The following is a 26,201-nucleotide window of genomic DNA, read 5'->3' as shown; positions in this document are numbered from 1 at the left end:
ACAAACTAGACACTAATATACAAGGATTATTTCATAACTATGCTTAGTGTTTTATATTGGAAAGGCAGTGTGGTGTAGTGGAAAGGGTACTGGACTGAAAGTCAGGAAACTTGGGTTCTATTTAGATTCTGCCACAGACCTGCTGTGAGAGCTTAGGTAAGTCACTTCACCCCTCTGTGCCTGTTACCTCTTCTGTTATTTGTCTGTTGTGTATTTAGGTTTTGCAAATATGTACATATGGTTAAATGAGTGAGTAGACCCTTTGAAATCAATGAGACTGCTCTGGTGTTTTGAATTGAGCATGTTAATAAATATTTGAAGGGTTGGGGCCTAAGATAGAGACCTCTTAAGGTCAGGGGCTTTCCGTCACTGTTTGTATAGTGCCTAACATTTTGTGGGGGGTTTGTGTGCTACTTCTAATGCAAATAATAACTGTGGAAAAACTTGGATTAGGTAAATGAGAACACATGTTCCAGTCGTTGTTTATTGAGTTTGTATAGCTCACAATCTCTAAAACAGTCACTTCATCACTTTTTAAAAATCTTTATTCCATTCTTCATGTTTGACAGTGTACTTGGATTTTCATCTACCTGCATGTCAGAGAACTCAGTGTCTCCAGAAGACTAGGAAATCAAGTTTAAAAAAAAAAAAAAAGAAACATCACAAACGGTGGTCCTCTATTTCTCTTCTCTTCACTATATTTTGATGAGATATTAGATGGCATTTTAATCATGCTGTATTGGAGGTGGGGAAGGAGACTAAAAACGTGAACCATATTGGTTGGGTTTAAATCATATTTGTTTCAAAATTTCCCCTCGAACATACTTTTGTTCATTTTTAGGTAGTTGGTGGCATGACCTGGTGCATCACTACTTGCAGCTTTGACATTGATGTTGATCTGTTGTTTCAGGAAAACTCTACAATTGGTCAGAAAATGTAAGTTGATGAGGTGGGAACTATGGTTTAGCTTTTCATATTGTAAAAAATGTGATACAAATCACCATCATGTTTATACATGTGAAACCTGTACAGGGGATCAGTTTTACTGAGAAATTTTCTGTTTTGGCCTGGAGCAGCGAACCGCGGCCAGTGGGAGCCGCGATGGGCCGAACCTGCAGACGCAGCAGGTAAACAACCTGGCCCGGCTGGCCAGGGGCTTTCCCATAACAGGTGGCAAACCGGCTTTGAGAACCACTGTTGTAGACCACAATTAAATTTGCCTGGCACTGTCCTTCCTTAATTACTTCCTGCAAGTTGCATTAAAAGCCCATTTTTCCACTTCAGATAAGTGAAATATAGTTTCAGCTACTATATCTGCATCTGTGTTCCCCTCTTGATTTTCAGTGATGTTTACAATCATGTTATTTTTAAAAAGTTCTGTTTTTCTCCTCTGTTGCTTTGAGAGACATCCACATCACCAGAGGAAATGAGCTGTACGCAAAGTACTCTAAATGCACAAAGAAACAGAAAATAGAGATGAATGTATTTTTATCTCTTATAAAAATCTTAGGTGTTAGTTTTAATCGTAGCAGGACAAAAAAATCAGTTTGTCCTTAAAAAAAGATTCACCCTTGATACTGTTACTTTAATGAGAACATTTTAGTTGTTTTTTTTTTTTTTTTTTTTGTTAATACAGGGAAGTTAGAATTTAAACATTCCCATGGATTATTTGGAACTCAAAAAATAAAGGACAGTGTTAGTCTACAAGAATCAAAGTGGAACTTTATAGTCTATTTGAATTGTTCTAGCTGAAGAAAATGCAAAATGTAAACAGTGAGAAAATAGCAGAAATTGTTATAACGGAATACTATTTGGATGTTTAATAATCTAAGTGTTAGTAGTATAAATAAGGATATTTTGTTTTTTAAAATATATAACTGTTAGTGTCTCAATGTTTCCATGCAGCTCTCAAGGTGATGATAATAGAGATTAATTAGCAAATATTCTGTTGATGTTGGTGCACATTTTGCTAGCTCTTATTAGACAATGTTCTAATAATAAAAATATTGGGTCAGCTATTATAAATGTAATCAAAAGAAGTATGGAAGCATAAATTATGTTTGTTACATGATTTCTTGTCCCTTTGGGACAAAAATATTTTAAACGGATTGCATATACTCTTGGTTGTACAAAGAAAGAACACTATTGCATCTCATTAACACATTGACATAGTGGAAATTACATCACAGGGTGAGTCATCTATAAGATGAATTACAAAATTCACATTCAGCTATTTCTCTTCTAATCAACATTGGCTCTTCAGGCACTATCCCCAGTTTCTGGATCTTTTCTCTTTTCCATCTCTCTCTCTCCCATCCTTCTGGGCAATTTTCCTTCAAAACATCAGCAGCTCTTTAGGATGATAGTCTCTGCCATTGATGTCAGTATCTGGATACCTTTTTTTTTTTTTTTCTTCTTTTTTTTTTTTTCTCCTTTGTGGAAAATATCACATCAGTGACTCTTAAGTTGTTGTTTATAAAGATTGACTTCCTGAGTATGAGCACCAATTCGTTGTACGTCAGCTTAATTCTTTGTGGTCAGGAAAGAATGCTTTCTCTGAAATCCGTGACAAAACTGTTAATTCATTGGTGCAAGATTGAACCCCAGTAGAGTTATCCCCCTGTTAAGCTTACCTTTCACTTTAATAGCACTTTTATGAGCTGCAGAAAGACACTTTTTTTCCTCAGCAAACTGGATTATATATACTCCAGCTGATTGGACTTTATACATGTAAGCAGCATTCTTGGTAGCTATTTCACTTTTACAATATTCTAGCTATTTCATGTAAAAGCAGAAAAGAATCCTGTGGCACCGTATAGACTATGTTAGTCTATAAGATGCCACAGGATTCTTTGCTGCTTTTACAGATCCAGACTAACACGGCTACCCCTCTGATACTTAGCTATTTTATGGTTTTTGTAGGAGAGGGTGCTTAATTAGTAACAACAGCAGAGATCCACTCAGTTTTAAGTTCCAGATTTTCATCCTGAAATTGAACTTTCTTTGATTAAAATATATGTTTTAAAATTAGTCTCTCTATCTTTGAGCAGTTAAATGCATGTGCATGGTAACAAACATATGTATAAAATAGTTCATGCATGCATTGCATCTGATCAGCCTAAGATATTTTAAATTTGTTGTTGAGTAATGGAAATTAAGAAACAAGCAATAAGCTTATTAATTTTAAAAAAATACGACTTCACAACTGTGTTCATAAAACAAGAGGTTTTTTTTCCAGATTGTATTATCCAGTTTCAGCCAATAGAGGGCACTTTCAAACTACTCCGTAATTTGGAAATCAGTATCCTAGGACCGACATGGCTACAACAACATTGCATATTTTGGAAAGGTCATTCTTTAAAATTTAAACAATATTATTGTATACACTTTGATATTTTTCTTTTAAAATAGTGCCTTAACAGAGAAAATTGTGTCTGTCTTACCAAAAATGAAGTGCCCCCATCGTTTGGAGCCGCATCAGATCCAGGGACTGGATTTCATTCACATATTCCCTGTTGTACAGGTAATAGCTTTGTTGTGCATCACACTTTTTTTTTTTTAAAAGAAAGCAAAAGCCTTAAAACTTAATCTAGGACTTTTAATTCCAGTGTGACTGCTGAACTTTATATCTTCTGCAAGTTTGATCTGCTTTGAAATGAAATATCAGGTTAAAAACTTTTTTTAAGGGTAAATATTTTAAAACACTGGGATGTCTTTATATAAAATGGAATTCTGAAGCACACTCTGACCCACATAAAAAACAAAACTGTCTGGATTACCTACAACACTGGGCTGGATTCTGCATGCAGTAATGCCTGCCAGTTGGAAGAAATCTTGCTTTGGGATCTGTTAGTGTGGGCTGTGTGGGTTTTTTTTTCTTTGAGCCTATGTAGGGTCCTGGTTCACTAAGATATTCTATATATTTATTACACTTTGCAGGGAGTAAGTTACAAGGAAAGTGGCTCAAAACACAGGGTATAAAAGAGATTAAAAGACACTCAGGTTTTTTTTTTTGAGTGGTGGGGATCAGAGGAGTGTAAAGAGAAAGAAAGGAAAGAATTAAAAATGGAGGGGTGGGAAGAATCAGCTTGCTTCTACTCAGAAATTCTTTAAAGATGAACAGCAAGGGAAAAAGCTAAAACATTCCAGAAACTAGCTTGATGCTTTCAGGTTAAACTATCCCGCATCGTTTTCTTAGGTTTTATTGTGTATTTTGCTTTTTGGACAGAGATTGAGGGAAATCTAAATCTTTGGATTAAAATCAGTCAATCCAGGCAAAATTCCAATGAATATTCCTAGTAATTGTGACTTCGTTGGCTCTTTCAAAATCAACTTTGACAATTGGTTTTTCAACTTGGGTGGGAGAGGCAATGGGAATTTGATGTGGAACTCAGCATTTTTCAGTAATTGTCACTGATTTGGAAAATCCATGAGAATAAATTTACAGAATTTAAAAAGTTCTTAATAAAATAGGAGACATGACTATATGGGACAAACCATATGTGAATATATCTAGTTCTGAAATGCATTATTCTAGAAATAATGTAACTTAGAATGTGCTAGGTGACTCCAAAAAACCTAGAAAGAGACAGTCCTTGCCTAAAGGAACTTACAAACTAAGACTCTGGTTCTGCATTGGGATTTATATGGTGAACTACTGCACCTACACAGAGACCTGTTAAAGTCAATGACCCATGTGGTTCACAGTGTAGGATTAGGACACTCACTCTGTCCCTACTCCTTCAGTCATGCTTGTCTCTAGGGAGTGCATGTGACTGCTATTAGCAAATATTTCCAACAGCCAGAAATGGGACACTGGATGGGGAAGGCTCTCTGTGTTACTACAGAGAATTCTTTCCCAGGTGGGTCTTGCCCACATATCAGAGTCTATCTGATCACCATATTTGGGGTTGGGAAGGAATTTTCTCCCAGATCAGATTTGCAGAGATGGGGAGAGTGGGGGTGTTCTACCTTCCTGTGTAGTGTAGGGAACAGGTCACTTGCTGGTTTGAGCTAGAGTAAATGGAGAATTTTCTGTAGCTTGAAGTCTTTGAATCAGTATTTGAGGACTTCAGTGACTCAGACAGAGGTTATGGACCTATTACAGGAGTGGGTGACTGAGGTTCTGTGGCCTGCGATGTGCAGGAGGTCAGACTAGATGATCATGATGGTCCCTTCTAGCCTTTAAGTCTGACTCTATGATGTATGGGAAGGCCTGGGTTACAGACACAGTATGTATGCTACTTAGTTTATGACCTCTTTTTTTTGGTTCTGTTGGTACGTACAAAAATAGGGAAGATGAAGATAATAAAATAGCTAGTGTTATAGAGCTATTTATGGAGTAAATCACTGAGGTGTCACACATCCATAAAAACTTTGGGTTTTGAAATATTTGGTTTTTTTTCTTTTTTTGCATACAAAATACTTAGAAATAAGTTGTTGCATAATAGTATCAATGTTCTCTTTAGTGGCTGGTGAAACGTGCAATAGAAACTAGAGAAGAAATGGGAGACTATATCCGCTCCTACTCCATATCCCAGTTTCAGAAAACTCGTAGTCTACCAGAGGTAAGACCTAGCTAAATCTTTTTGTTTTCTCTCAAAATATGTCTGTACGTACATGGGGCTGTCTCCTCAGTTGCTGTAAATCTGTGTAACTGCATTGGAGTTGATAATACTCTGCTGATTTAGCTGAGGATCTGGCCATGATTTTTTTTTTAGTCTATAACTGGATGGGTCTAACTATAAGGATTACTGTTAGAAAAGCAAGTAAACACCAGAATCCAAATTGAAGGTCCATTTGCATATATCGGGGAAATGAATTCTTGCTGACCCCAAATAGTTCATAAGTATGATATTATCAGCCTTTGCTTAGAGCAGGCCTGCACAACTCGTAAAGCCACATTACCCCAAATAAAATAGCTGAGGGCCAACCCCTCCCCCCCCCGCTCAACGGAAACACCCTCCCCCAGCACCTCCCGGCCCACGGAAACACCCCACCCCAGTGCCGCCCAGCCCTGCAGAAACAAACTCTCCTTTCCCAGCCCTGCCCCACCAAAACAGCTGTGGGTCAAATGGGAAGGTTGAGGGTGGGGAGGTGATACTTTATTTTAAATCAGCCAGGGGCTCCGAGCTGAAGAGGTGGCTGGGAGAACCTCAGGGGCAAATTAAAGGGCCCGGCCGGTGGAACCGGGAGTTTTGCGGCGCTGGGGTAGGGATTTACAGGGCCCAGAGCTCCTGCCGCTGAGGGGAGCCTGAGCCCTTTAAATCCTGGCCCCAGCCCGGCTGCCAGAGCCACGGCCGGGATTCAAAGGGCTCTGGGCTGCCGGCAGCCTCAAGGAGCCCTGAGCCATTTAAATTCCAGCCACCGGCCGGGATTCAAAGGGCTCTGGGCTGCCCGCAGAGTGTGGTGTTTCCCCCCGCAGGCCGCACAGTGAGCCTCTGCGGGCCGCATGCAGCCCGCAGGCCATATGTGTTGCAGGCCTGGCTTAGACCCCCTGTTTCAGCTCAGAAAGTGACAATAACAAATTGTTAACAGTTGCAACAGCTGTGGGCAAAGTATCTCTGATAACACTAGTCATATTAGCCTGAAGGTTGAGATATATAATATGTCCTTTTTTGAACTAATCCCTTGGGACTAGTTCTCTGTAGGTACATTAGTTATCTTCACAATGGCTTATAGAAATGAAATATCTAAGGAGTTTACAGTTGCTTAGCAGACTACTTTTGCTTAAACTGTGTGGAGCAGAATTCTAGTGTGATGGGCTGATTTGCTGTGCAATCCTTTATTTTCCCCTTGAGGTTGTGAAACTACATCTCTGAATATGTAACTGAAAACATTATACCCTCTTGCCCATCTTCCCCCATTCTTCAGCTGAAATTGTGGTATTCAGTTGCATTGTCTTTAAGGAAGTATGAGTTTACAAACATCTAGGTACATCTTTCACTTGCTCATTGTAATTGGTTGTCTGAGGTTACTGTTTGTGTTGTCTTTCCATGGACCATTTGTGCTAGAAATACTATGGACATCTAGAGTTAGACCTCTTTTTCCGTTTTGGGGAGGTGCAGTTGCTATTTCAGGTTTGGTTTGGTTAACCAGTGAGATTGCTGATGCAGACTGGTGTGTATGTCTGATATTTTCAAATGCCACTGAGGGAGTTAGGTGCACAGATCCCCTTGATGATCATTCAGAGTTGGACTCCTAAACCCCATAGGTCCCTTTGATAATGCTGGATGAGTGGTACCAAAAGAGAGATTTAAAAATCTCAAATGTCTAAACTATAATAATACAGCTTTTTTATGAAGTGGATCTATTTTGAATACAGAATTGTGAGAGGAAGGATGGCCCAGTGGCTAGGGTGATAGGCCGCAACTGGGGGCACCTGGTTTCAATTCCCCACTCTGTAACAGATACAGACTTCCTATGTGACGCTGGGCAAGTCATTGAGCCTCTCTCTGCCTCAGTATCCTCATTAAAATGGAAATAATAATGCTAACAATCGTCCTACCCAAACTGAAATCTAAGTAACCATTACTGTAACTGCTCGCTTAACATCCTCCTGCTTAACATTGTTTCAAAGTTATGTTGCTGCTCAATTAGAGAACATGCTCGTGCAATGCTCCCTTATAATGTCATTTGGCTGCCTGCTCTGTCCACTGCTTGTAAGATTCTGTAGAAGAGCAGTGACTTTACAAGGGAACATTGCACAAGTTCCTCTTCTCCATCTCCTCCCCCTCCCTCACAGTGCTTCCGCCACTGCCAAACAGCTGTTTGGCGGCGCTTAGGACTTTGGGGGAAAAGGAGCGTGGATGCAGCTGCCTCGAAGAGGAGGTGGAGTGGGGGTGGGAAGAGGTGGGCCTAGAGTGGAGCGGGGACAGGAAGAGGTGGGCCTGGAGCATCCCCTGGCAAAGTCAGTGCCTGTTCTTCTCTGGGGAAGCTGCTACTGTGAAGGTGCTTCCTAGCATCCTTGCCTGCAGCAGGCTGTGCCTGTGTGGGGTAAGCCAGGGGCACTTCCAAACCACAGTACAGTGCAGTACTGTACAGTGCATAATACCTTTTGTCTGCCCCCCCCCAATTGTCTTGAAACATAATCCCCCGCATTTACATAATTTTATGGGAAAACTGTATTCGTTTAACATTGTTTCCCTTAAAGTTGCATTTTTCAGGAACATAACTACAATATTAAGTGAGGAGTTACTGTACACTGAGACACTTATTTTCCTCTGCAATAAGTCCATTTTAATTTGCTTTGCGATTTCACCAAGGATCCTCAGTCTTGAGTAGGACACTATTGTACAGTGCTGTACAAACAGAGAACAGACAGACTGTTGATGCAGTTGTAGAGTTAAGTGTACTTAACTGAATAATTGAACAGCTCATTTAGGAACCAGCTGACAAATCTGCTTGCTAAATGCATTAGTAGTGTTGAGGCTTAAGCTCAATTTTCTTGGTTTTTAATTGTCAATTAATTGTCTTGCAGGATGATGAGTTTATGCAAAGGAAAGAGAAGGCTATCAAAACAGTTACCAATATCTTTGTAAGTACAATATATTGAGCTTTTATGATCAAACTTCAAAACCTAGATGTTTAAAGACCTTTTTGTGAGTAATAGAATGTGATATTTAATTTTAATTAATGCAACTGCTACTGAGTTTTCTCATGAGGAGGTCCCAATTAGGTGCTGCATGTCAATCCCTTTCTCAGAAAGGGTCATAGATGCCACCATTTCCCATTACAAGCCCTTAGGTGTATTATGCACCACCGGCATAGAGCTCGTCAGTTGCCATTGCAGGGAGTGTCTCTTTCCATGCCATCAAACAAAAGTCACAGGATGGTGCATACATCATTAAAACTCTAGGAGACTAAAACATTCATTTGAAACTGTCAGAAACAGGAATAATTTACCCTTAAAATATATTAAAATGGAAACAAGGCCTGGAAATTAAATGTATTTAAATCTCAAAACTTGTTTTCATTGTAACTACTTGCTATAACTAATAACCAAAATATGAGCACTCCTTGCTAGTTATGCCTACTTGGCAATGTTTTTTTCTCAAGGCATTCAAACTCTGGAGAGTTATAGTCTTTTATTTTTCTCCTTCTTTAAACATATAGCTTCTAAACCTTCAAATGTCAAAACTGAAAAAGAAGCTGCTGCTGTCAGAAACCATGTTATTGCAAATAATGTTATGAATCAGATAATGCCACCAAGGGTTAGTATATCATGTGTACTTTAACTGTCATTCTGTCTTACCTGAATTAAAATGTCTAGATAGCAGGTAGACATCTCTGTGCTCTTGTTTAGAGATACAAATTGTTCAGCAATCTGACTATCCATTTACTTTCAACATCAACAATTTGCTTCACTTGTCCTTGATGCTCTCTGTACATTCAAAGGCCAAACTTTGAAAAGTGACTAGTGATTTTGGTGGTCTCAATTTTGGGGTATTCAAATAAACCCTGCAGAGAGGCCTGATCTTCAGAAAATGGTAAGTACCTGCCCTCTTGGGGGGGGGGGAATATTCCCAATTAATGTGGGTGAAGCTGGGTACCCAGAAATTTATGCCCCCCAAAATGACAGTCAGCCTTGAAATTCTTGTCTGTCGATTTTAAGGCCACTGTGAACATCTAGTTGACTGCCTAAATAAAACAGACCAAAGAACTTCACACAGTAATTCCTGCTGCATTGATGGGAATTATTCTTCCATGCTTCATAAGTCAACGTTTTTGAGGAAAATAAGACTGAGGTTAAACTAGAGCATATGTTTTAGGGAGCGATCCAATCTAGATTAAGAGTCTTAGAGTGATGGTCAGTGTATCACTTCCCTTGACAGTCTGTTCCATGGTTAATTACCCTCCCTGTTAAAAATGTTAATTACATTCTGCTGTAATTGACCCCTCATCTTTCTTTGAACTACTGGCTGTTATGATGACCCTTTGAGTAACTCCACTTCAGTAGTCCATATTTCATGTGAAGCTGGAAATTAACTATCTTTCCATTCTAGGTTTGCCCTTTTCCATTCGCATACTCTGATAACATTGCTTCTGTTGCATAAGGAATGCAATTCTGTTGTTTATCAGCCGCATCATGTAAATTAAAGAGGTGCTGTCATGCTGAGAGGCAAACTCGTAATGTGTCACACATCACTTACCCCTCTAAATCCATTGAACTTTCACCTGTTTTTCAAAGTTGTTCTAAGTTAAAAATACTTATTAGAAGATTTTGTCCAATCTCAGCCATAGTTTGCTCTTGTTTATGATTTCATTGAAGACTGCTGGATGTATGATTTTGGTCACCAGTACAAAGAAGTGGTGATCTTAAAAACACAAAACAAACAAACAAAAAAAAGGATTGATGCTGATGAAGCAGCTGGGTTTTAGTGGTTACATTGCCTGCTGTTCAGTCTCCTCAGAGAAGCTTCCTGCTTTTATATATGCCCATCAGCAACAGAGGCACAGCTGCATGGGCATAGTCCAGGCCATGAATACCTATGTTCAGGTGAAATAACAGCCAGACATCATCCCTTATACTTTTTCTCCCTTCTGGTCATCCTAATTTATCACAGAAGATCAACAGAACACCCCTCATGAGGTTGATCTTGAGGTTCCCACTCATACTATCTTGATTTCATTGTCATACATCTACATAGTACATCAGGTTCAGGATCCTCCATCCCAACAAATTCCATTCCTTTCCCCCTCCACATTCGGACTGAAGACTAGACTCCTGCCTGAACTGAAATCCCAGCAACTGGGATTGCAGAATGAGTTTTTTGCCCCAAAACTTGGAATGTCCTCAGTGGTCATAGGATACCTTGATGTGATGGCAGCAACTGTGGTGGTGATGCACACTTTGTCCCACTTCTCCTTCTCAGTCTGCAGAATTCACAGGCAGGATGGAACTTGACCATGCATCTCTGTTTTTTGTAGATTTCAGGGAATGTTGATTTGTGGAAAGAGGCAAATCCAAGTCATCCCCCCCTTTCTCCTAAGGCTGAGTATTCCTAATATATAGGCTTGGAAGGAATAGATTTTTATTTTCAAATGTCAATAAACGTTGACTTCACCCAATACACACTCACAAAAAAATATTTCCATCAATGATGATAGAAACAAATAGACAAAGTAAGAAAAATGCTACTTTAGAACTTAATAGTTCGATTTAAGGATTTTTTTTTTGTGGTTTTTGACGTGATGCTAAAACACAACTGTCAACAGTTGTAAAGCTTTAACTTTTGACTCTCAATATGTACTATCATTCCATAATTATTGTTTGACCTCACATCATATCCTGCACTCTGAAAATTTAAATCAATAAAAATCTTAAAGCATAAAAATAAACATTGATATCCATCAAAATTATTAAAAACAAAAATCAAATTCTGCCAAGCCTTATTTATGTAGATAAAATTCAATTGTTAGATCTTGTATTGGTTCTCCACTTTCTCACACTAACTTGAATAAGTTGGAAGACTTTAATTTCTTCTTATCTAAAAATATTCAAGAACAGGAGGAGGAAGGGGTCTTAGTCAACCATGTATTATAATTGCTGAAACATTTTATAAAAAAAAAAAATAGTTGGACAAATGTTTTTTATGTAGATGGCCTGTATTACTTTCCCCCCTCCCCCCCATATTTGTTCGAGGATGAATCTTCCTACGGATATCATGGACACATGTTAAGGAAGCTTATGATCTTGTTAATAGCTTTAGAAAAGACCCAAATGAAGTGCTGAAGCTGCTCAACTTGAGCATCTTCTCAAAAGGAAGATATGGCTTGCCTTGTTTGTTTGGTTTGTTTTTGTTTTTGTTTTTTCTCCCCTCTTTTTTTTCTCTCCTGCTCCCAGCCTCCACCAATACTGTTTACCCAGTATAAATACATCAGACCACCTCTGGTACCTGTCCTGCACTTGTTGACTGCCCATCAGCGTTTTCTGAGTTTCTTAGCTTGCCCAAGGTTTATGCCACCCAACTGGTGGTCAGATTGCACACAGAAAGTTTAATTCTCTTACTGGGAATGTTGAAATCAGTCTTGGCTCAAACATGGGTGGACTTTGGATTTCAAACTAGTCTCTAAGGAAAAAACCTGCATGTTTCCATAGGCTTTACCTTGGATGCAATATGGATTCTTACTAGTAGAACATAAGACAATACTGGTTTATAGGAGTTGTGGGTCCATAATGCTGAATACCTAGCAGAAATCCTTCGGAGGAAAGAAATCACCAGTTTACTTTGGCATTAGAATTTATAATGCTGTATCTCTGCGTAGGGAGAACTTCAAACAAAAAAACCTTGGTGATATTTAACAAAACCTCAGATCACCAGGTAAGAGCCATTAAGAATATATTCTATGCATTTGACTCTCAGCTCCATATTTATCTTTAAATTTGCATAATTTTTAATCAGAGTAGACCAAGGTGAGCTGCAACTAGAAGAAAAAATTAGACTTCAGATTATCCTAAAGTAAACACTTTTTGTTTAATCTTAAAATAATGTAGCATATATCAGTCATCTCATAATTATCTGAACTATTATTTCAATTCCTTGTATAACATGAGCTAGAAAATCTACCTGCTCCTGAGACTCTGATTTACATAGTAGCTGATCTGAAGCCCTGGGGCTCATTTTATATCTTGGTTTTCTGTTGCTCTTATCATTGTGTAGTATTTAAGTGCATTGCAGAAATTTTATTAGGACTAGGTATAAAGTGCTGTTTTCCTCTAGGATTTCCAGGCATGCCTTTTCCTCTGCTTCTTGCCACCTGTGACAGTGATGGTGAAAGGCCCCTTTATCTTTACAGGTCTGTGTTCTTTTTTCTGTTGTCAAACTGACCATGTCTGACATAGATGGTTCAAAGAGCTCTCCTCTTTTTCACCTGCTCTGTGTAGGACTCTCCCAACACATTGTTAGACTTAAAGTTTTTTAAAGTCCTTGTCTGAGAGTCAAGGCAGTTATGGTCCTATTGAAGTAATTGCTGCTTTTGGACACCTAAAGAACCACAGTATAGAGAAATGCCTTCTTCCAAATTTCGAAGCCCCATAATCTCTGAGACAAAGTAGGCTGATCAATGCTTTAGTCACTCTCAGACTCGACTCCTGCAATATGCTTACCTGTGGCTGACTGTATAGGCCACATGGAGCTACAATGGGCCACTCTGCCCCTTAAATGGAATGAACTTAGATGGAGAGAGTACATCATACTGGTACTTCAGTCTGCACTGACTGCCTCTACAGTTCCAGACCCAGCCTGAGATGCTGCTCTTGATTCCCAAATCCCTTCACTTGGACCCATCTCAGTGACCGCCTCTCCTACTGCCCTCCATGGCAGCTGTGATTAACAAGGTCACTGCATCTGCTCTTCCCCTCCCTGTTCTCCAGGGTGAAATTTCTGGGTATCATGGGCAGAGAGCTCTCAGTGGAAAGTCCTAGAGTGTGGAGCTCCTTACCACCAGAGAGCAGGAAGACCTCAAGTCCTCATGAGCTTGGAAAGTATCGTCAGAGATGTGTTTGTAGTTGGAGGTGGGTGATATTGGAAGAAGGGGAGGTTTTGAAGAGCTCAGGGGCCCTTTGCAGTAGAACTTGTAGTTATTTTGTATATGTAGATGCTATGACTATAGTGGTGTGTGTGTGTGTGTATTTCTAACTCACAGATATGTGAAAAGAACTGTCAGGTGAAAAAGGGTTTTGTGCTGGCGCGGGTGTAGTGAGAGGTTTCATGGGCCATGGATGCTTTTGTACTGATGATGTGTGATGTGCTGAGGTTGCTATGGTAAGTTCTTGAGAATTAAATAGGAGAATGTTGATTTTTAGCATTCTTATCAGTAAGGAAGGTAGCTCTAGACTATGCACAATAGCTGTTCTTTGAACCTCCGTATCTGCTTTGTTTAAACCAGGGGATAAAGTGTTTAAAACACACAGTACTATTATGGTCCTGTCTACACATTTGTCCTTCCTTCTCTTCCATATGTAAAATACTGTTGTTTTGAGATTAGACCCTGACTGTGTTTTTATTATGTATATTTTTCCTGTGACGTATAGCTGTAAAGTGGATTTCTGAGTTATAACCTCTCATCTTGAGATCTAAATATTGACGTTTCAATGCTTTTTGGCACTAAAACAAGGACATTTGGCTGCATTAACTAATACCCAAGTAATTTTTGCAGTCTCTTAACGTTAAAGCAGGAGACATAGTGGCTAGGTGGGTGGCAGGGGAATTGGAATACAGTTGCATTGGGAGATGGCTAATTTACATTTTTACTTCAGCTCTTTTTTTTTTAAGGTAGGGGTGTGTGTGTGTGTGTGTATATGTAAGCCAGTTAAAAATCTTAAAGAACAATATTATACTTCTGCATTTGGACAACTGGCATGAATTTAAATGGCTTCAATGCACTTGCATTGATACGCAATAGCTTTAATAAAAAAAAAAAGTGTTTCCTGCTGTAAAGCTGCCAAAACTCCTCAAAACACATAAAAACGCCAGGGGAAAAGAGGAGACTCTGATGTATTTTCATTATACTTAGTGAGCAAAGCTAGAGAGCAGATTCTGGGAACGCCAGTCTTCTTCGTCAGTGTATCTGTAAAAGGGTAAAAACTGTTTTGACAGTGTGTCTAGAGAAGTGTAAAGCAGCTCGGATGCTCCTGTTCTGTACTGATAGATGATTTTTGTTTGTTCTTTTGTTTAATAGGTCTGGAGTTTTGTTCTCTTAATCAGAGTGGATTTGATTGATTTCGATCATGATTAAAATCACTAGTCAGGAAGATTCTCTATTTCAGGGGTCAGCTACCTATGGCATGCATGCCAAAGACTGCACATGAGCCTTTTTTTGTTATGGCACACTGCTGCCTGCAGGAGTCCAGCAGGCAGCAGCGTGCCATTAAAAATCCTGCCCGGCTCTCTTCTCTGCCCTCCGCTTCCCCCCTCTCCCCACAGGGGCAGGGGGCAGAAGCTTGGTCCTGCCAGCTCCCCTACCTCTTCCCATAGTATGCTGGGTTCCTGCCCCTCCTCTACCTCTCTGGCAGGCAGGGAGAGAGGGATGGATGATCAGCTGATGGCCCTTGCGAGGGAGGGGGTCGGGAAGGAGCAGAGTCAGCATGCTCGCTGCTCCCTGCAAAGACAGAGAAGAAGCAGGGGCAGGGCCTTGGGGAAGGGGGATGGTGGAATAGGGGCATATTCCCTCCAGTCCCCTTCACTGACCCACCCCCCCAGCCCTCTTTCCTCAGCCCCCCAGCCCTGCACACACCCCAGGCCCCTGCCCTGAACCCTGTACCCCCCTCATACACACCCAGCCCTCTGCTTGAGTCCTTCATGACCCCAGCCCTGACTCTGGCACCCCCGCACATATCCCCAGTCCCCCCCACCCTGAGCACCAAACGGGAGTGCCTGCACCCCACGCCTACATTCCCAGCTGCACCTCTTGCACCAAATGGGAGCTGCCCAGGTAAGTGCCCCACACCCAAACCTCCTGCCCCAACCCTGAGCCCCCTCCCTCATTCTAGCTCCTGGCCGGACCCTTCACCCGCAGCCCTGTGCTCGGTGCACTCCCACCCTCAGCTCAGTGCAGAGAGAGGAGGAGAATGGGCCAGAACTAGGAAGAAGGTAGGTACCCACTGTATGTGGACAAGGCCAGGACCCCAGACCGGTAGGGGGCTGAGTGGGTCCAGCAGCCGGGATCCAGGCTGGCAGGAGCCGGCAGATGGAATACCTGAGCGGCAGTGGGCTGCCAGTCTGGGGTTTGGGCTGCTGGACCCTTGCCCGCTGGGGTCCCGACTGCAGGCCCCGCTCAGCCCGTTGCTGGCCTAGGTGAGCAGAATCCCAGACCAGCAGTATAAGATCAGTGTTTTAATTTAATTTTAAATGAAGCTTCTTAAAGATTTTGAAAACCTTGTTTATTTTACAATACAACAATAGTTTAATTATATAATATATAGACTTAGAGAGACCTTCTAAAAAACCTTAAAATATATTACTGGCACGCCAGACCTTAAATTAAAGTGAATAAATGAAGACTCAGCACACCACTTCTGAAAGGTTGCTGACCCCTGCTCTATTTAATCGTGGATCTCTACATAAAAGGGCATTCTTGGTTGTTATAACCTTAACACACACTGTTCACAACTCAGAGATGGATATAGATTTCCTTTTTAGAAGGTACACACTATACATTTTTAAAGTGATTTATTTTGAAAACTTTTCAGATTAGTTTTACATCTATATCAGAAAATGAATGATTGGTTATTTCATTTACCAAAGATAATTGAAGTAGATATTTATGAAGTCATTAGGAGGTGAACTATTTCCAGTTCAGCAAGTTAATCCATTAATATTTGGAGGATTTTCTTGCCATGCTGTATTAGGAGGAGAACATCACCAGACAGACATTTAAATTGTTTTATTTAACTAAAACAACAACATTGCGTATTCTGGTTTTTTTCCTTCAACAGCAAACATATAATATTTTAACAAAACAAGCATATGAATTTTTGAATGTAGTTAAACATTCAAGTTTAAAATCAGGTTTGCTTTTATTAAAATTGTTTTTATCTAAAATAGTGAAATGAAATTAAAAATAAATCAATTGTTGGCCCAGTCAACATGAGAAACTTAAAATATTGGCTTCTGCAGCTAACAGTCGTCTTCACTTTCATTTTCCTATTTGTTCATAATCTAGAAAAGAAAAATAAGCTTTCCTTCTTTTTTCAGATCCCAAACAATTTCTCGATTTGGAATGAATTAGTCCAAAGGAAGAAAATATTTTTTCTACACCAACAGAAGCAGCTCCTGCTGTTTAAAAGTGAGATTATCACTTCAACAGTCTCTGAATACAAGTGCTTAAGTGATTTCCACCAGTTCACTGGTGTGACTTTTTTTAAAACATCATCAGCAAACATATATTTCTTGAATGGTTCACCCTTAGCTCTGAAGTTCTATTATAGTTGGCATTCTGGAAGGATGATTGCTAGATGTCCATGTCATAGACAATGCCTTTTCTTAAGCAGTTAAAGTTTGACCCTGATACAGAGTATTGAGAATATTTGCAAGAAAACGAGCTGGAGACTGTGGTTGTCCCATTTGTTTTTTTTAATGCTTGTAATTTAACTCTGTCACTGCAAGATTTCTCTTTTAAAGATCTTACTCAGTTCCTTCCATATTTCATCAGTGTCAGCAATAAAACAGCTATTTCCCTGCATTTTGTTCAAGGCTCCAGAAATAGGCTTCAGGGTAACTCAGCATGTGTTCGTTTCTTTTAAGCCCAATGTTGAGAACTTTGGCTGTGACAGTGCCATCTATTTTTTCACAATTTTGTTCACAAACTGCCATCATATTAGGCCAGTTCTTGATATAGTGCTCAAAACAGTCCACTACAGAGTTTCATCACACATCTTGTGGAAGAGTTAGCTTGGTTCCTCCCACTTTTTTCAGAGCAGCTGCTGCAAAGTGGTTGTTACGGAAAAATTTTGCAATTTCAGCAACATTAGCCTTTATTTCTGGAACACTGATGTCGTTGGCTAGGAGGTGTATCAAATGAGCTTTCCAACCACATGTTATTAGCTTGGGACTCTCTTCTCGTCTTGAATACATTTGCAGCATTGTCTGTGACCAAGCTGCATATTAGACATTTGAATTTTTTTTCAGTTATAGCTTTTACTACTACTTCTTGAAAGTATTCTGCTGTGTGTGCATTTCCTGATGTATCAATTGTTTCTGTAGGAAGACATTCCCTTCTGTTGTCACACAAGTACATAAAATAGGATCATCGTGGATATTGCTCCACCCATCAAGACTCAGGTTAACAATTTCTCCCTCTAGACCTTTTGCACACTGCTCAGTTTCTCTTTCATACACTTTATCCAGCAATTTGCCTGCGACATCTACTCTGTTGGGAGACTGTGTCCTGGTCTTAATGACTGAACCATGTTAATGAAGAGTGGGTTCTCAATCATACGGAAAGGAGAGTTTGTTGCATAAACAAACCAGGCAAGTTTTTATCAATTACCTCATTTTGTAATCTGCTGGTTCTTATCTATGATTGTTTCTGGATGATGGAGATTTTTTTTCTTTTTGCTACAGTGATATACTGTGGCTATGTGACATACATGATGCGACTGAAACCCTATCATTGTAAGATAATGCCAAAACTATAGAAAACGATGGTGATCTTGAAGGTGGATAGACTTCAGAATCTTCCATGTTGAGGATGGATTCTCCTAAACAAAATAAGTCAATGCAGTTATTTAATTATTACCATACTGCTCATTTAGTATTGCTCATTGCATTCCCTGACACTGAGTACTACTTTAAAGGTGAAGTTGTAAAAGGAAGATCTGCCTATTTCAGCTATTTATTTTTTATCACAACTGCATCTAAAATGATAGTACCATAGAGTAACAGCTATATTTTTTTAATCAAACATGAGAATTCAAGAATAATCCAGAAGGAAGACAGGCAGTCCTTAAGAAGGAAGTATGACCTAAAAAAGTTAACCAACCTGAAAATCCTGCATGTTCCTTTCATCTTCAATGCAACTTCTTCCTGAGTAGGAACAATTTTCATGATGTTTCATTCGGGCAACCAGGCCCTTGCGTTTCTTTGTTGCACTGTTTGCATTTTGCACGCATGCCTGCCTTACCCACAGGTAGAGAAACTTAATTAAAATTATTTCCAAACTGGATCTCTTACGACCTGCTGCCATTGTAGGTTTTGCCTCCTAATGAGAGAATGGTATGATAGATCTCAAATCAATGAAGGCTACACTCAGAAAGACCTCAAGACTTCTGGAATATGCTGTTTTTGTTTCTACTGCCTGTCCCTCCCTTTTCACATTTATCTCCATACTACTTCTACTTGTCCAGATCTATTCATTGAATGTTTTGGAACTTTTCACTTTTAGAGAGAGGTAAGGGATTGACTCTGTTTACACAAATTTGCAGAGGGACAGTAGGGTTGAGGTCTGTTAGTTTTCACCTCTATATATTTATTTCAAAACATTTTTGCTATTAACAAGCATGGTGTCTCTGGAGAGAGACATCCGCAATTTGAAAACTGCAAAACTAAGCATCCCTGATGGTATGTTCTAGACTGAGCACTGAGTCATATTGGGTAGATAGAAAGATTCACCTAAATAGTCTATACTGAAGCCCCTGGAACCCCATAAAATTAGGTCCCTAATCCCTGAACTATTGGAACTCATTTACAAAACCTTTCTTAAACATTATGTGATTATATTGTCTCATACTATAGAATTAAAATGTATAATCCCTATTCCATGATGAGAGTTTTAATTAAGTTACATTATAGCTCAAAGGTTTTTTCCTCAAAGCATTTTATAAAAATAATCAGATTTAAATAAAAAAATTCCAATAAAAATGATTTTTATTTTATCCACCCTGCTCTTAATATGAAGTAATGCAGAAGTTGCTAGGTGTTAAATTTGGTGTGGTTTCTTCCTTTAAAGCCATACTTTTGATCTTAGCAGATGCAGAAATGCTTTACAAGTTGAAAAAACATCTATATGTGCTCTACACAGGGCTCCCATTATCCCTTACTGAAATGCAGCCTTCTGTGGTGTGAAAAGCAGTAGTCGTTGAACAGAGCACAAGTGATGTATGTAAAACAACCATTTAGGACAGCATGTCATGAAGAGTGCTGTATCCAATTGAAACTGTGTAGGGGAGGCAAAACAGAGCTGCCAGAAATGAAATTGGCCAGGGCACTGGGTTACCTTCCCTGAATTAATAAAAAGAGACATGGGTTCTTTAGTGATTGCAAATGTTCCAGGGCTTTGGTTTTATGTCTGACCTGACATATTTGGAAAGTATGGATATTACTTCTAGATCTTGTAAATATGATGGCAAGACTGTGAATAATGTATTAGGATTAAGGACTGAATCATAGCACTACATTGTATTTTAAAAAAGGAATTTTGTTACCTCACCTAATTCTGAAAGATTTTTCAGAGGGTTTGATTGTGTGTGTGTGTGTTTCTCATAAACAGTGCCATTGTAATAAAAGGCTGAAGCTAAGACAGTTTGGCTTGCAAAGTACTGCTTGAGGTTTCCCCATTTTAGAGACTAAATGCAATTCATGGTATCAGGTTAGATTTGAGTGCATTTGAAACCAAGGTTAGTTTGTAGCAGCTGAAGGGGGTGCAGTCTACTCCTGTAGGAGATAACTTTTTTATAATGGAGATTCTGCAAACTTCCATTTGCACCTCTGCAGTTCCTGTTGGTTCCTGTGAAAATCTCCACATTTCAGAAACCAAGGTTAGGTGAGCTCAGCTTCAACTGCATTTCCTTGCATAGAACCAACTCTGAAAAGACACTCTTCTAGGCAACCAGGACAATTAAACTGAGCTCTTTGCGGCAGGCTGATTTTTTTTTTCTTATGTTGAAAGTGTCAAGGTCTGCTCCTCTATCTCTAGAAGATTAAGGGCCTGGCTACACTTGCAGATTTAGAGCGCTTTGAGTTAAACCAGCCTTCGTAGAGCGCAGTAGGGAAAGCGCTACAATCTGTTTACACTGACAGCTGCAAGCGCACTGGTGTGGCTACGTTAGCAGCTCTTGCAAAGGCCACAGAGAGCAGTGCATTGTGGTAGCCATCCCAGCATGCAAGTGGCTGCAATGTGCTTTTCAAATGGGGGGCATGGGGTGGAGTGTGTTGTATGTATGTGGGGAGAAAGAGTTGGTTTTAGGGGGGCTTAGAGCATGTCAGCATGCTGTCTTGTAAATTCAGACAGCAACAGACCCCCTCACCCCCCCCCACCCCCCCCCTCTCTCTCTCTCCCCTCACACACACACACTCAGCATTCCATAGTAATGGTTACTTTGCCTTGGAGTAGATAAGCATGCCGGCTGTCAGAAATGCATCTTTCAAAGGGCATATCCACATTCCTGCAGTGATTACAAAACAATGGCAAGAGTGGCCAGTTGACTTAAGGGGATTATGGCTGATCAGAGCACAGTAATGCAGCACCTCATCCACACTGGTGCTAGGGCACTTCAGCAGAGGTGCAGCAAACATTATTCCACTTGCCAAGGTGGAGTACCAGCAGCGCTGTTGCTGCGGAGTCAGAGTGCTCAGCGTGCCTTGCCAGTGTGAATGGGTAGTGAGCTAGCGTGCCCGTGGCTCCTCTGTTATGCTATAACTCACAAGTGTAGCCAAGCCTTAAGAAAGGAGGGAATGCTGCTTAGTTTGATTTAGTTTGCTAATACCCTGTTTTGGTCATAGTGCCTTCAAACTGTTGTAACAGCACAAGTATGCAGTTTTGCAGTTGCAAATTATCCTGAATGTATATTACTTTATTTATTTACATTGCACTTCTCAAGCAGTAATGTATGCATGGTATTTTATGTCCTTCCAGTTCATAAATTGTAAACTGTTTGGGTTAAGGGATGTGGGACTGTAATACGCCAAAATGTGGTCTTGTGGCTATGTATTAAAGAACTGTTGATAGCAGTAATGTATAGCTTCTGTCATTGTTTTTCACTTACTGGGACAAACTTCTCTCTGTTACACAGGAGTAAATTTGGAATAGGTCCATTGGCTTTGAGTTATGCTGGATTTACACTGGTGTAACTGAGCCAGAATCTGGCCCCCTGTGTTCTCTTATACCACAAGCCACTTTATAATCTGGGTGGGGAGTGGGAACTCCCTGTTTTCTTCTGGTTTGTTCTTTGGGTCTGTTTTTGCAATGTGTTTCTTTAGAACTCAGCTCACAGAACACAGTCAGGTTTTCATTGTGCATCTGCTCTTGTCCCAATAGTTGTGTATGATCTTAAGTGACTTGGATTGGGCCAGTTGTGCGTTGTGCAGCCTCAAACAAGTCTGCCTCTGTATTTGAATCCAGATCCTCTTCTGCTGTTACAGCAACAGGCAAGAAATGTACAGTGGTTTCTCATTTTCCCTCCCACACGCTTACTCTCTCTCCTAGGCAGTATGATCACTCCAGGATTAATCATTTTACCAGGCTTCAGCTGACCTGAAACAGTTTTGTTTTAGACAGTAGCAGTCTTAAAGGGACCCTGTCAAATACTTTGAGCCCAAAACTAGATTTGCTTGAAAACTCTCTCCAGAGGACAATAGCATTTAGTTTCTAACATGCCCATTAGTCTGTCAGGAAACTTTGTGCTTGTAACAGCTGTGTTTATACATGATACTGATATTCTTTGATGGGGAAAGCCCTCTGCTAGGAGGACACTTGGATCAAATTAGTTAACAAACCCTAATCTCATTACTGTGCTGCTTCCATTGATGACAGATGATGTAAATAGTGTGTTGGCTTGTGCTTAAGGGAAAAAGGTGAGGGAAATTTAGCATTGGGCATAAGGAGAAGGGCAGAAAAGTAGCAGGCATAGAGATGTTTAAGTCAAATTCAGATGGACGCAAATGAGTGTTGCTTTGTCAGTGGAAGTCTGAAGTGGCACCTACTTACACAACATTAGGCCAGTTTTCAAGATTCTATGGCCCCAGTCCAGCAAACTTTAAGAACATGAGTGCCGTCTGCAGGACTGGAACTAAGAGTAGAACAAATAATGAGAAGTAAAGAAATGAAGTTACAGCTTTAAAAAAATTAATAAAAAACCCTGTGCTAATTTGACACACAAGTAAGAAATTTGAGGTTATAGTTGCTGTGTTAACTGGATCCGTTTACACATTTGCAGTATTTTGTAGTGCACTGTTAAATTTTATAACTCAATATATATGAAATTCATTATTGCTGTAAGACCCATTTTTAATCTTTTTTTAGAATAATGAGCTCTGCACCTTTATACTTGAAAAAATCACCTACACTACATTTTTAATCATCTCCTTTCAAACACACAACTTCGGCATTTCTACACTTCTTTTCAGACACAGGCATTTGATTGAGACTTCTGGGCCAAATTCTTCTTAGTTGTACTATTGGAATTCCATGGATGATAAAGAGTTTGCACCAGTGAAACTGGGAAGAGAATATAAGTATTAAGTACATGTCGCATATGGAGGTCTTTTAACGTAAACTATTTGGGAATATGTACAGAAGTGTACCAGGCATGTACAGAAACAATGCCTGGTACGCTTCTCAATACACCTCTACCTCGATATAATGCTGTCCTTTTGAGCCAAAAAATCTTACCGTGTTATAGGTGAAGCTGTGTTATATTGAACTTGCTTTGATCCACCGGAGTGTGCAGCCCCGCCCTCCCCCCAGAGCATTGCTTTACTGCATTATATCCAAATTCGTTTTATATCGGGTGGCGTTATATCAAGGTAGCGGTGTATCTGAAAAACACCATTTTATTATACCGAACTCAGAGGTCTAAGTGGAATTTTACCAAATTAGTCAAAAAACTCTCTTCAGCTAAGAGCAGTCATTGGAAAAACTAATCCCAAAGGTAAGTTTTTCAACAAGTTATCAGTGCCTGAAAGTAGGAGCTTTATAGAAGAAGATGCTTCCACAACTTAAACTAGTGTTTCTACTGTGGAATTATAACCCTTTAAAAATGTACTTTATAGCTCCTGAGTTGCTTGCTTCATACATCAGTATGTTCCTTACTGCATAAATTACCATCCTGTGCTTTCTTCACAACATTCCTTCTATAGAATGGCTTCTAAAGGTGGCCTATGAAATTATTTCTTTTAAAATTGGATTTGCCTTTTTTGATCCTTTATGATGTATAAATGCTTGAAAGGTGGTTTTTACCCTCTCCTCTCTTTAAAAAACAAATTAAATCAGGTTTTTTTTAACTTTGGAAATATCAGCTCTTATCTTTTTTTTTTTTAAGATGTGTATTTAATCTTTAACAGAAACTTACTGTGCAAACTGTCAGTTGGTGATTAAATTACTGTTAACAAACAGCATTGCTACTGGATAGCCTGCTCCTCTAAGGGCCGGAGGCCTGGGTCCAGCTGAGAATAAGACAAGTGATCCCTGTAAAGAGTTGCAGGAAGGGGGCGGAGGTGCGGTGGAAGGGAGGTTGCAAAAGAAGGGACCGTTTCCTGTAGTGGTCACTGGAGAAAGGAGACCCCAAGTGAGAAGCCTGTAAGTTGTGGCTGGATAGAGAGACCCTATTGGAAGTTTTTTTTCTTTTGTGAGTTTATTAGTCGTTTTGGACAGCAAGCAAAGCCTGGAGGCAAGGGCTAAAGACTGATTTAGGCATGATTGATAATTCTTGAGGCTGGTGAGGAATGTTGGCAGCTTACAAGCATCTTAAGCAAACTGGTTTAAAAACCTTTTCTCTATCAGTTGTTGGTTTTTTTAATCATCCTGCTGCTTAAGACATTTAATTGGTTCTCCAGTTATCATAGGCTGAGTCTGCAGTATTGCCTTGTTTATATTGGAAACTGTCCTGCTTCCAGCCATTAGTGGCCAAGTATGTAGCTGCCTCTTGACATAGACAAGGAGAGCCAGAAAAGCGAAGCTTACAGTAGTAATTCCCACCAGAGCAAACTGTAGTTTTCCTGGTCTATGCTAAGCTCTTTAGATAGTTGAAATGGAGGTGCATTCCCAGTGTAGATAAGGCTAAAGAAAATTGGGACCTGTAATTTTCCATCTTTGCAACTTCAGAGGTTGAGGGTCTGTCACTCTTGGGTTTTTTTCCCCTCCTGCTCAAAGTATCATTAAAGAACACACAGGTAAAAAAATAAAAAATACCTATGCTCTGTCTTCACTCTAGCCTCCACTGTTACTGCCATCAGTATTGCTGGTAGGCGTCTTATGGAGACAAGGCCATGGAATCTTGCAGGCCAGACAACTTGAGTTTCTAATGCAGAAAATGAGCAGAATAACTTTTCTTGCAGGGAAGAGAGCCTCCCAAACCTTCATTCTACATGATTAAGTAGTGGGGGGGAAAAGTCACCTTTGCAGGTCATCCTTATGTCCTTGCACTGGAATTTGTGGGAAGAGATCGTATCCTCTAAAAGAGGATCAAATAAATGTAGTCACTATTACTAATTCTTAATATTCCCTTTGCCAGCCTTCAGTCCTGGCCATAACCATAAATTTCATTTAATATTCCCCTGGAGTACAGCGGGTAGATCTTTAGTCCATAGTTTTAATAATTAATCCAGATGACCGAATAATCTTTTCAATGGAACTAGAGCTGCTACTGATGAAAGATGAATGTGCTGTGAAATTGAGATTCTCAGTAAGTAGTTTTACGTTCATCTACACAATTATCTGATGCTTAGACTAATATTTATGGTGTATTTGTGCATGCTATAATTGCTATGATGAATTCCAGTCCTTAGCATAGGTCGAGACAGGGAGACACCTGATAGTAAAAGCTCTCAAAGTCCAGATCCAGTGGCTGGAAGGAGAAGTTAGACAAATTCAGACTAGAAATAAGGTGTAGATAAAAGTGAGAGTAATTGGCAACTTACTAACAGACTTGGTTGGTTCTTGCTCACTTGAAGTCTAGAAATTCTGATTTATAAAAAGATATGTTTTACTTTATCAAGAAGTTATGGGCTTGATGCAAGAGTTACTGGGTGAAAATCTTGGTCTGTGTTACACAGGAGGTCAGACAAGAAAATCACTATTGTCTCTTCTGGCTTTTTAAAATGTTTGAAGCCATCATCCCACATGATAAAATACCACATCCACTAGTTCTTCTTCGAGTGATTGCTCACATCCATTCCAGGTAGGTGTGCGCGCCGCGCGTGCACGTTCGTCGGAAACTTTTTTACCCTAGCAACTCCAGTGGGCCGGCAGGTCGCCCCCTAGAGTGGCGCCGCCATGGCGCTCTATATATACCCCTGCCGGCCCGCCCGCTCCTCAGTTCCTTCTTACCGCCGTGTCGGTCGTTGGAACTGTGGAGCGCGGCTTAGCTGTCCTCCACGTCCCTAGCTCTCCTAGTTCTCTATCGTTTATCTATCGTTCATCTCTAGTTCCATTATAGTTGTTAATTAGTTTAAGTAGATAGTTTAGTTAAATAGTTGTTAAGTAGTTCTTCGCCGGGGGCTTAGCCCTTCCCGGCACCCGGCGCCAGGCTCATGCCTGTTTCGCCGGGCTTCAAGCAGTGTGCGGCCTGCAAGAAGCCCATGCCTACCAGCGATCCCCACGAAGCGTGCCTGAAGTGCCTCGGGGAATCGCACAGATCCGACAAGTGCCGCATCTGTAAGGCTTTTAAGCCGAGGACAAAGAAGGAGAGGGATCAGAGGCTCCGAACTCTCCTAATGGAGGCGGCACTTGACCCGTCGGCTTCGCAGGCCGTGGTATCGGCACCG

The 26,201-nt window shown here is 40.2% G+C and overlaps 1 protein-coding gene across 2 annotated transcripts in view; it reads left to right on the top strand.

The window, feature by feature from the left end:
• The window catches only part of CCDC93 (coiled-coil domain containing 93), a 110,488-nt gene that overhangs the window by 2,936 nt on the left and 81,351 nt on the right, over positions 1-26,201 (top strand). For both annotated transcript variants that reach the window (XM_030579392.1, XM_030579391.1), the window contains exons 3-6: positions 842-936; positions 3,412-3,523; positions 5,469-5,567; positions 8,480-8,536. In XM_030579392.1, coding sequence (XP_030435252.1) covers positions 842-936; positions 3,412-3,523; positions 5,469-5,567; positions 8,480-8,536 — 363 coding nt within the window. The remainder of the gene's footprint in view (positions 1-841; positions 937-3,411; positions 3,524-5,468; positions 5,568-8,479; positions 8,537-26,201) is intronic.

The sequence above is a fragment of the Gopherus evgoodei genome, chromosome 11, assembly GCF_007399415.2.
Source record: "Gopherus evgoodei ecotype Sinaloan lineage chromosome 11, rGopEvg1_v1.p, whole genome shotgun sequence".
Lineage (NCBI taxonomy): Eukaryota > Metazoa > Chordata > Testudines > Testudinidae > Gopherus > Gopherus evgoodei.
The sequence above is the reverse complement of the archived record's forward strand: the minus strand, read 5'-3'. Positions and strand labels throughout refer to the sequence as shown.